Raw genomic sequence first — 12,203 nt, 5'->3', positions numbered from 1 at the left:
GACCGTAGGGTTGGGGAGTGTTGCCTTGATGCTCATGGTTCTGAGGGAGAGGACACTGATGATCGCAACCATGAAGACCCTGTTGAAATTGTTAAAAAAATACACTGGTTGATCCTGTTTATTTCACCAATTATAACTTCAGCAGCAGCAGCAGCAGCAGCAGCAGAAGAAGAAGAAGAAGAAGAGGAAGAGGAAGAGGAGGAGGAGGAGGAGGAGGATTTTATATGATGACTTTTCTCTACCACTTAAGGAAGAATCAAACCGGCTTAAAATCACCTTACCCTCTCCAAAACAGATGCCTTGTGAGGTAGGTGGGGCTGAGAGAGTTCAGAGAGAGCTGTGACTAGCCCAAGGTCACCCGCTCTTAACTACCACTCTTAACCACCATGTTGGCTCTCAAGAACTGAAATGTGACAGAAACCCAAACCCTAATCTGTATCTTATAAATTCCATAATTTATGCAGAAGTTAATTATTTTTATGTATGTCAGATCTCTCTCTCTCTCTCTCTCTCTCTCCCCCCCCCCCCCACTGACAGAGGAACCAGGGATTCTCATAGGGCCACTGAATCCTGAAAGGTACCAGTCCAAACCAACATAAGAAGAAAACAGCACTATCAACTAAAACAAACATTGTCATACTCACTGGTCTGAAGTTGCTGGGAGCACGCTACAATACAGACAATAAATGTTTTAATATTTTATTAAATGACCCTCCCAGCACATGGGGAAAATCCACCCCGGCTCCTGACTTGGCCAATGTCATCACCTGCTTTATTTGTCTTAAAAAAGGTAAAGGTAGTCCCCTGTGCAAGCACCGGGTCATTAATGGACAATAGGGTGATGCCACATCCTGATGTTTACTAGGCAGACTGTGTTTATGGGGTAGCCATGGCCTTCCCCAGTCGTCTACAGTTTACCCCCAGCAAGCTGGGTACTCACTTTACCAAACGCGGAAGGATGGAAGGCTGAGTCAACCTTGGGTTGGCTACCTAAAACCGATTTCTGTTGGGATCGAACTCAGGTCATGAGCAGAGCTTCTGCCTGTACATAAAACAGCATGAAAGATACTAAGCCTCAGTCCCCTCACCCAAAGTTCCACTCCAGCAACTACAGGCTCAGTTGATGCTTCTCAGCACTTGGCTCATCATTTACGCTTCCAAAGCAGGCAACCCCTCCACCCATGACTCCAATCCCCCAAGCTTGAGAAATGGAGGAGCAGAAGGGGGGGAAGAAAGGCCTCTGTAGTGACAATCTAGGACTTTCCCCATGTCTCTATGGTCTTTACCTTAGAGATCAGGGGAAATTCCTAGCACTTCCTCTGGCAAAGATGTCACATCCTTCCCAAAACCCACCCTCCCAAGGCACTACCCTTAAAATATCCCCGCATTTGCTGAGGCAGGGGTGGCAATCCTACTCGGAACAGATATAATCTTCATGAAAAAGAGCAACAAAAAAAATCAGACTTAGAAATCTCAGTTGGGTCATCACAGGCACCAACCTGGATTAAATGCTGGATTCCCACATTTCCCTCCCTCCTCCCTGCACATAGTTCACCATCTAACCTTCAACTAACTTTAGTTTGTTGTGATGTGCCAGCGCAGGCACCTGAAGTAATTGGGGTTCCTTTCTCGCCCATGAACTGGGCTTTTAAACCATAATTTAATCTTGGTTGGTCCTGGAGAGATCATCTGATATCGGTCAATAGGGGGATGTGAAGACAAACAGAGAAACAAAATGGTTTATACTCACTGGGCCACCAGCAACCTGCACAAATGGAAAAAAAATACAGCAGTTCATCTTGTTTCATAAGAACATTAGAAAAGCCGTGCTGGATCAGACCAAGGCCCATCAAGTCCAGCAGTTTGTTCACACAGCAGCCAACCAGGTGCCTCTAGGAAGCCCCCAAGCAAGACGACTGCAGCATGCTCCTCTGATCCTGGGGCGAATAGGCATGCATCATGACTGGTATCTATTTTATACAGCCACAAATGCCTAGTTATTGGGATACCGATTTGGTTGCTCATTTCAATAAAATAGAATCATGCAGGCTGGATTCTCCCAATGTTTAAATATTTTGGGAATGTACATCTTAGATGATCTCTCTTAGAAAGATAAAAGGTACAGCCGCATTTATAAAAGCCAACTCAATGGTTATGTCCAGGAACATCTAGATTAGGAATCTAACATTTCTGGTATCTAGTCCCTGGAAGAAAAAGAGCCAGCGTGGTATAGTGGTTTGGAGCGGTTGACTCTAATCTGGAGAACCGGGTTTGATTCGCCACTCCTCCACATGAGCAGTGGACTCAAATCAAGTGAACTGGGTTGGTTTCCCCACTCCAACACATGAAGCCTACTGGGTGACCTTGGGCTAGTCACAGTTCTCTCTGACCTCTCTCAGCCCCACTACCTCACAAGGTGTCTGTTGTGGGGAGAGGATGGGAAGGAGATTATAAACCGGTTTGATTCTCCTTAAAAAGGAGAGAAAGTCGGCATACAAAAACCAACTATTATCATCATCATCATCATTAGTCGCCATCTATGCAATGTGATTCCAGTCCAACCCTACTGAAATCAGTGTGTTTAGATTGGAGAGTCTGTAGGATCACAGGGCCTGTCATGAAAATACAGAGAAAAAAGACACACACCCATATAGGCTACATTCAGATGTATGGCTTTTTACTGGTATGAGCATCAGAAGTCTTTGGGGTCATCCATTTTCCCCTCCTCCTCTTCCTTCTCCCATCATGTCTGACTTGGAAATGGGAGACTCCTGCACTTGCAACAAGCCCACATGAACTGGCCTCGATGGTTATCACTGTTACCTAAGAACAAGGGTTCTGAACTAGGACTGGAATACAGCTTCCTGGGCGGTGGTTTGGGCGTAGTGGCAAGTGATGGTTTGTTAGGAATGACAAAGTTTTCCATTTCTGAGCCACACATGACTGGAAGTGTGTGCAGGCGAGAATGAGGGTTTCCAGGGTTTGTCACTATGTCAAAATGCAGCCGTAAGGTCCTGCCAGTTTTCATTTGCATGTCTTTCCTTCACAATAGGCAAAATCATTGGGAACATATTTTTCCCTAGCAGTACTCACTCTTCCTCCTCCTCCTCCTCCTAGAGGCGCAATAAGCTAAAAAGGAAAATACAGAAGTGGTTAGTTACATGGGGTCTTATTGAACCTTTTGCTTGAGTTAGGTTAACAGGGAAATAATAGAAATGCTGTAAAAATGAAATTTCATTGTATATATTTATTTTTAGTGAATTGAAAGGTCTTGCTTTCCCTTTGTGGCATGTTGTACTAATCTGGATTATGGCAGATTGATAGCCTTGATCTCATATAATCGGTGGGGAGGAGCTACCTTCTTCGTGAATTAGAATTCTGCATCTAGGTACAAGAAATTGCCCTTTCAAAAGGCAGGTGTGAATGGCTTGGTTCCGGGATAAGGTGACATCCCACCATCGAGGGAAGCCAGAATGTCCTCCAAGGTGAGCAAAAATGGGGGTGAGGGGACAATGTCATATGATGTGGCAATGTCACTTCCAGATGAAGACCCAGAAGTGACATCACCACGTCAAGCAACGCTCTAGGAACCCCCCCCCATCTCTATGTTATTTACCATAGAGATTTGAGGAATTCCTGGTGCATCATCTGATACAGTGAAATCATTTCTGGGTCTTTACCCAGAAATTACATTGCTGTGTTGCACATCACTCCCCTCCCCTTGCCCTATCCTCAAACACTCCCACTTGCAAAAGGCTCCTGGCTGGTAATCCTACACCATCCGCACCACCCTACATTAACTTGAAGACCAGTTTATATATCCTGAAGAATCACATGGTAAAGGTTTCCCCTGGATTGCACCACTTCTGGCTTCAGGTGTGAAGGAGGGAGTGGGAAGAATATCTGGATGCATCCCTTTGAAAATATATCCCATATACACAGAACCATTTTCCTAGACATATTAGCATTGCATAGTGACCATTTTAGATGGGACAGTGTTAAAAATATGCAATCCCTCCCCAGCTGACAAACTAGGTTCATTCCCCTCCCTCCAAGTTGTTCAGGGAAGCATAATTGTCTCCCCTTCTCCCAAATGTTGCCTTCACAATAACCCTGTGGAGTAGGCTAGGCTCAACGAGAGACATGGTGATTTGAACTCAGATCTCCTCATTAGCCATATTTTCCCAATACTCCACAGTGACAACAAACCAACTCAATGCCAACGGTTCATTCATCCAAACCCCAGATTCACTACTAGAACCAGAGATTATGTCAAGTAGCTCAAGAAAAGCCCCCCTTCCCAAATACTCACCTTGTTCAAGAAGTTAAACTGCAAGGGGGAAAAGCAGATATTACAAGAGTCTCTTTCTTTCTCCTTGTCCAATCCCATCTCCCTTGACACTTGTGGAAAACAGACTCAAGGCAAGCAACAGATTACACGCCAACATTTACACAGAAAACCCTATAGTGATTCCTTTATTCTAAGCAAAATCATTTTTGGAAAGGGCTAATTATCCAGGGTCAGGGAACGTGGTTTAACCCAATCTCATCAGATCTCAGAAGCTAAGCAGGGTGAGTACTTGGATAGACCACCAAGGAAGGTTCTCCAGAGGAAAGCACTGGCAAACCACCTCAGCTTCTCACTTAGAATAACAGAATCATAGAGTTGGAAGGGGCCATACAGGCCATCTAGTCCAACCCCCTGCTTAATGGAAGATCAGCCTAGAGAATCCCTAACTAGTGTTCATCCAGCCGCAGCTTGAAGACTGCCAGAGAGGAGGAGCTCACCACTTCCCTAAGCAGCTAGTTCCTAGGGAACTACTCTTACTGTAAAAAAAAAATTCTTCCTAATGTCCAGTGGGTACCTTTCTGAACATAATTTATACTCATTACTGCGAGTCCTATCCCCTGCTGCCAACAGGAACAGCTCCCTGCCCTCCTCTAAGTGACAGCCCTTCAAATACTTCAAGAGAGCAATCATGCCCCCCCTCAGCTTCCTCTTTTTCAGATGAAATATTCCCAATTCCCTCAGCCTTTCCTAGGTCTACTTCCCTTGAAATAGGGTTGCCAACCTCCAGGTACAACCTGGAGATCTCCTGCTATTACAACTGATCTCCAGGCGATACAGGTCAGTTCTCCTGGAGAAAAGGGCCGCTTTGTCAATCGGGCTCTATGGCATTGAAGCCCCTCCCCTCCCCAAACCCCACCCTCCTCAGGCTCCACCCCAAAAACCTCCGACCGGTGGCAAAGAGGGACCTGGCAACCCTACCTTGAAAGCCCCTTGCTGGGGTCGCCATAGGTCAGTTGTGACTTCATGGCACTCATGTAGATAATTATCATAGGAGAGGCAGTGGGGTTTCTTTCCTTCCCTCCCCCAGTTTTCCACTGCACTTCCACCTCTACCCACCCTGCCTTTCTCCTAGCAACATTTCTGACCAGTGCTTCTGTCAGGGGTGGATTTTGGGGGAGACGTTTTTGACCCTGGTTCATGGGCTCAGCCAGGGGACGGGTCCCAAAAGCAGGCCGTAGCTTTTCCACGATGGTAGTTCCCACTACCATCTTATCAGCAGCCCCTGCCAAACAACATGCCCAAAAATACATAATGAATTATTTAAGTACGTGATGACAGCAGCAAGAGTGATACATGAAGGAGAGTGGAAAGCAGAGGAGCAATCAGAACTAACGGAATGGTTAAGCAAATTAACAAAATATGCAACTATGGCAAAATTAACACTTTTATTGCATAATAGATCAACTACTGAATTTTATGAAAAAGGGAATGTCTTTTTTAGCCATATAGTCAAAAACTGAGACTAGAAATATAACATACAAATCTGAGTAACAAATGTTTAAGAATAGTATACGTATTATGAGATGTGAAAATATAATGAGAATATAGAGAAGCATGTCAAAGACTCAAGGTTGACTCAGCCACCCATCCAGCAGGGTCATCTAGTCCAACTCCCTAATGAAGGAAGGAAGTCCTAATGACTGCAGTACAATTTACTGACTAGTAAGAAATGTGGCGCAGAGTGGTAAGCTGCAGTACTGCAGTCCAAGCTCTGCTCACGACCTGAGTTCGATCCCAATGGAAGTTGGGTTAAGGTATCTGGCTCAAGGTTGACTCAGCCTTCCATCCTTCCGAGGTTGGTAAAATGAGTACCCAGCTTGCTGGGGGTAAAGGGAAGATGACTGGGGAAGGCACTGGCAAGCCACCCCGTAGACAAAGTCTGCCTAGTAAACGTCGGGATGTGACATCATCCCGTGGGTCAGGAATGACCCGGTGGTTGCACAGGGAACCTTTACCTTTTAAGTCAAAGAAGTTAATAATTGAAATATAATTGCAAAGTAAGCTCCAATATAATGTAACAATCTTATTGGTTATGTTTATATGTGTATGTTTATATGTCTGTGTTGTGTTGAAAAATACAATTTTAAAAGAAAAAAGTGCCCCCAATAAGACTGTTAAATCCAGAGTCTGAAATTACCTAATGGTATCACCGCTCCTGCCACATGTTTGAGGACCGAGCCAAGAGTGACACAGGGAGGGCAGTGATCAGATCTTTTCAGCATTTTTAAAAATGGAAATAGCAGCCATGTGGGACCATGATTCAGGCTGGAAATTTAACATGGCTCTTCCACTGATCAAAACCACTATCACCCTGAGCTGTATTATGGGAAGGGCCGTAGTTCACTGGGAAGGGCCGTAGCTCAGTGGTAGAGCATCTGCTTGGCATGCAGAAGGTCCCAGGTTCAATCCCCGGCATCTCCAGTTGAAGGGACTAGGCAAGTAGGTGATGTAAAAGACCTCCGTCTGAGGCCCTGGAGAGCCGCTGCCGGTCTGAGTAGACAATACTGACTTTGATGGACCAAGGGTCTGATTCAGTAGAAGGCAGCTTCATGTGGTCAACCCAACTAGATGTGGCAGGGCCCCTGAGTTGAGCACAGGGATGCCTCCACCATTTTAAGGATGAAATGCCCTTTGTTTACAAAAGCCATGGGAGCCTGATCCTGATTTCTCATTTCCGCAGGCCTCTCTTATATCATGCAAGAGAATGGGAACATTGCTTTATTGTAGCAGTACTCACCGGGAAAGGGCCTGCTCCTCTTCCTGCACCTCCTCCTCCTCCTAGAAGAGGCGCAAGAAACTAAAACAGAAAAGGCAGATGGAATTAGATAGATTGAGTCTCTTAGGCTCTTTACATATGTCCCTTACTTCTGGCACAGGAGATATTTTGTTCCAGCGTAGATTTGAACCCAGGATTCCCAGAATGACACTGTAGATTGGGGTCCCCAACATGATGGCTGCTGGTACCATGGCACCAGCCAACACCTTTCCTGGTGCCCTCCAAGTGCTTTTTGAAACTGGGTGGAGACAGGTGGGGCACCTGCCCAACAGGGCTTCTTATTGGCCATTGGCTGTGTAGATTACAATAATGTTGTTGTTGTTGTTGTTATTATTATTATTATTATTATTATTATTATTATTATTATTATTATTATTGGCAGCAACTGCCACTGCAGTAATGGTTTTATTCTTTCATTCTTCTTTCCTAGTGCATTTTTCTTAAATTGCTCCCCGCACTTTCTCATCCTCTGCATGTTGGCGTCCTCTCTCTGTGTGTGGCTCCACCTCCCAGGGTGGCCATTCTGTAGTCGGCTTTTCCTCCCTTGACAGCCAATGTCAAGAATGTCAAAGGTGCTCACGGGTTCAAAAAGGCTGGGGACCCCTGCTGTAGCCAGGGCACCACACTGGAATGATTTTTCATTTATATGGCATTCAAAGGATACAAAAAACCTCACAGGCTGACCCCGGACATTGAAGAGCTGCAAAGCTAAAAGAACAGTGCGGAAAACGGTGGAGCAGTAGTGAGGGAAACTCACAAGTGAAAACTGCCCTCCAAAAAAACCTGTAAAAATATACATATTGCCTTTGAGATATATTTATATCCTTAGACAAATTCTGAAAAACAAAAATTATGTTTTGAACCCAAGATATTAGAAAATGAACAAGTCACCATATCACTCCAGTTTTGGCCCACCTACACTGACTTTAAGGTTACCAGCTTCGGGTTGGGAAATACCTGGAGGTTTTTGGACCGGAGCCTGAGGAGGGTGGGGTTTTGGGAGGGGAGGGACTTCAATGCCATAGAGTCCAATTGCCAAAGCGGCCGTTTTCTCCAGGAGAACTGATCTCTATTGGCTGGAGAGCAGTTGTAATAGCGGGAGATCTCCAGCTATTACCTGGAGGATGGCAACCCTAACTGGCTTCCAGTTTCTTTCCTGGCACAATTCAAGGTGCTGGACCATATAATCCTCTATGAACCTGCCTGACTATTATGGTCATCTTTGGGGGCCCTGTTTTTTGGGGGCACCTTGTGAGGTTAGACAGGTGGCATCTCAGGAGAGGGCCTTCTTGGTCATGGCACCAAAGCTCTGGATCTCTCTCACCAGGGATAGTCATTTGTCCCCTTCTGTTGCCCTCTTCTGCCAACAGGTGAAGAATTGTTTTGTTTTGTTTGGCATTCCCTCAATGATCTCTTCTTCCTAACCAATGCTTTATGTTTCGTATGCACTTTAACTCTTTTAACTTTTTAAAAAGTTATTTTAATAATGAATGTTTTGATTATAATGGTTTTATAATGTGATGTAATCATGTATCCTTTAAATTGCTAGCAGCCTTGGCAGCTCTTGTAAGGAGCGAAAGGAGGGATATGCAGTTTGTAAGTAAACAGAATAACAATAACATAAACTTTCAAGAGTTTTAAAGGAAAAAAAAACCTTAGAAACTTAGAAAAAATACCTGAGTTCCATTATGAATTGGTACTTTCACTCACGTTCGCCCCCGGACTGACTTGGTTGTTCCTTGGAGTTATGCATGAGTTCTCCTTCCATTAGAGATGACCTCATGCCCAGCCCCCACAAATCCCAGGTCTTCCCATTCCTGTTATAACCCAATTCTTCAATCTCCCAAGATCAGCACGGGTGAAATCATCCTCATCTCCATGCATAAGCCAAAGCGTGGGACAGGGGAGTGGGGTGGGGGTGACATTTTTCTCTCAGTAAGTTCTACAGCTAATTACAAAGCAGCATTTCAAGGTGCGGGGACTCAAACGCTTCCTGATTTTTGTCTCCCACCCAGAGTTCTTTCTGAGCAGAATTGCCGCACATAAGAAATGGTTTTAAAATGACGCTTAGGTTTCTTCCCTCCCTCACCCCATTTCTTTTAAAGAGCTCCATTTTGAGAAATGGCTTTTAAAATGACACTTGGTTTCTGCTGGAAAGAGAGGTTAACTGGACGTTTTCCTCACAGTAAACACTATAGCCAATTACAAAGCAGCATTTTCAAGAGGCTGGGATTCAGATGCTTCTGGATTTGAGCTTGGTGATTTTGCTGGTGCGTAGCAATTTTTGGATTTGCAACCAAGGTTGTGCAAAAAATAATTTGGGTAAATTTTGGGTTCAGAGGTTTTTATCCTGATTTTTTTCTGGTAAACCCAAAATAAGCTGAATACCCATATGGGTAAATATGGGTATTCGGCTTATTTTCGGGTTTCCCAAAAAATTCAGGCCCATTATAGTCAATGGGGATATTTTGAAGCTCCTGGGGGGGGGGGGCATTTTTGGAAGTACCATCCCCAAATTTGCAGTGTGGCTGCAGTGGACTCTCCTTAGACAGTCACCATAGTTTAGTGAACTTTGGGATAGGGGGTCCAATTTTATGGTTCCGCAAAGGGGTTGCCCATCCTCCAGGCATTTGTGAGCAGAGCTGTCCATCAGGTTCAAAAGTTCAGCATTGCCGAAGACCGGCAGAAAGAGCCGATTCCAGGCTGGCACCTCAAAGTCTGGGGGCTGCCTTCATTTCTGGGTTGCTTTCCATGATGTCCATTCAAATAAGCTTCCAAGCGGAGGAAAAAGGCTTACAGTAAATGCAAGATAAATAAGGCACGGAAAACATTCCTTTTGGTGGCAAATGACATCCTGTGAGCAGTCCTTTATTGTGGTCATGAAAAAACTGATTCCAAGAGATAGTCACGGTGCAGGGAAATGAAGCTTCTACTCGGGGCGACCTTCAGTTTGACAGCAGGTTTTGGGGGGGGGCAGGATGAGATTGGAGCCAGCCGAAGTCTTGACCCCGGGGGCTGTCTGAGATTGCTTATCTATGTGGATGAAGAAATCTCTTCTGGAAGCCTGGTGGTGTGAGCAGCTGTTGAAGCTGGCTCTTTTTATTTGGAGGGTATATCCCTCTGGACAGGACTGGGTCTTTTAATGACTCTTCTGCTTGCAGACTACTCTTCTGTTGGGTGATATACCTGGAAAGTTGGTCAGACCAAGCTGGCTCTGATTACACAATCCCCATAGTTGGGGCTCTAACAAAACCAGTCTGAAAAAAAAAAAGAAGAAAAGGGGGGGAGAAAGCACAGAGCCATGCTCTGAGCAAAGGCGAATAGCTGAACCCAAAAAGCCGAATATCTATTTGGCTTTTTCGGGAATCGTCTATTCGGCTTCATCCCCAGGTTTTGGAGTTCAGTAAACCCAAAACCCGAAATTTACCAAAAGAGCTAATTTCAGGTTCATTTTCTGTTTGAGTTTATCAGTATGCACAACCCTATTTGCAACAGAAAAGTGTGGGTCGAGCAAGCATCGAACCCCAGCTAAAACTCCCATGCATAAATGACCTGAGAGGGGCTTCCTTCAAGGAAAGCTGATGCTGCCATTCCTCCAAGACGCTGATGCGCTCCTCACCTGGGAGTCCGTTTCCTTTGGTCCAAGCACAAAGACAAAAAGAACAGCAGTCTCAATCAGGAGCTTCATGCTGGACACCTGTGATGTCTCCTCCCCAGGTGCGGAATCACCAAAGTGAGAATAAGAAGGGATGGATGAGCCGCTCTTATTTATCCATGACATCACAAGCTCCACCGCCCAAACTGAAAGCCTTCCCTGATGATGCCACAAAATAGTGCAATCAGGTAGGAAAGGTCAGAGGGATTAACTTATCGCAGAACCACTCTGGTGGAAAGAACATTGGTGGAGGAGTTCAAGTGCTTCCAGAGGGCAAGAGGTAACTGCAGAGGGAATGCTATGTTTTCCTTACATACTGGCCTTTCATGCATGGCTGTTTCCCTTGCAATCACCCCTCTGATGAAATTCAGGTCTTTCTGTTGATTGTGCATGCTGCTTCCGCCTGTCAGAGGTTGCCTCGCTCTCCCCCTGCGTTTGCGCGTGTTTTGCCCGCGTTTTGAGGGATGTTTTATCTCAACCTTGAAAACACGGGGAAACGCAAGGGGAGAATGAGGTGACCTCTGGCAGTCGGAAACAGCATGCATAAGGGTGGGATGTTGGTGGGATGTTGCCAAACAACTTCTGGTGCTGTTTAATCCTATGTCTGGTGCAAACTGACTTGCAAAACTTTGTGATGATTGGGGCAGCCTTCCCTGTTGGCCCAGATGCCAACTTCTCCCTTTACCCACAGGGTGATGTACCACTCCCAGAGCTGATCTCTGCCAGGGATTGCTGTTGCATTGATAAAAGCTAACAAAGTCCTTTGATCCTGCCCTTTTCTAAACATCAGGTGAATGGCTTCTTTGATAGACCATCTGGACACGTCCGGGAAGAAGAAATCAAGTCGCACAACTGACTGAGCATCACCCAGACACAAAACTGGCTTTGTGCTCTCTTGCACTTTGTTACGTAAAAGAAAACAGTCCACAACAGCAACCCAGTTCCTCCGCTCCTGAGAACTGTTCAGGTTGGGTGGCAACAGACAGACCCTCTAAGGGTGGTGGCAGTCCTCCTTGCCCTGAAAACAAATGCATCAGAATGGAGTAAATGTGTGTTCTAACTACTTCCATCACACCTTAGAACAAGGGTCCCCAGAGTGGTACCCGCGGCCACCACAGCATCTACCAACACCTTTCCTGGCGCCAAGTCATTTTAGAAAGTGGATGGGGCCAGGTGGAGCTTTTGTCCAGCACAGCTTCTGATTGGCCGTTGGAGATTTGTTGGCTGTGCAGAGTTTTTAAAAACATTGCTTGGGTAGTAGCTGACACCCAAGCACAAGGATCTTTACTGTATGGCTGAAGATAAGCTATTTTGTGGCTGGCTCCACCTCCTGTGGCAATAGGGTTGCCAGCTCCAGATTGGGAAATACCTGAATGTTTTGGGGTGGCGCATGAGGAAGGTGGGGTTGCGGGAGGGGAGAG

The 12,203-nt window shown here is 45.5% G+C and overlaps 1 protein-coding gene across 1 annotated transcript in view; it reads right to left on the bottom strand.

The window, feature by feature from the left end:
- LOC130474679 (uncharacterized PE-PGRS family protein PE_PGRS54-like) overlaps positions 1 to 10,815 on the bottom strand; it is a 196,971-nt gene extending 186,156 nt beyond the window's left edge. The window contains exons 1-4 of the mRNA XM_056846378.1: positions 10,747 to 10,815; positions 7,089 to 7,148; positions 4,313 to 4,330; positions 3,094 to 3,129 (exon numbers count right to left, since the gene is read on the bottom strand). Of these exons, the coding sequence (XP_056702356.1) occupies positions 3,094 to 3,129; positions 4,313 to 4,330; positions 7,089 to 7,148; positions 10,747 to 10,815 (183 nt within the window). The remainder of the gene's footprint in view (positions 1 to 3,093; positions 3,130 to 4,312; positions 4,331 to 7,088; positions 7,149 to 10,746) is intronic.
- Between the last annotated feature and the right edge of the window lie 1,388 nt (positions 10,816 to 12,203).

This window comes from Euleptes europaea, chromosome 3 (assembly GCF_029931775.1).
Source record: "Euleptes europaea isolate rEulEur1 chromosome 3, rEulEur1.hap1, whole genome shotgun sequence".
NCBI lineage: Eukaryota > Metazoa > Chordata > Lepidosauria > Squamata > Sphaerodactylidae > Euleptes > Euleptes europaea.
Note: the sequence above shows the minus strand (reverse complement) of the source record. Positions and strands in the feature narration are given on the sequence as shown.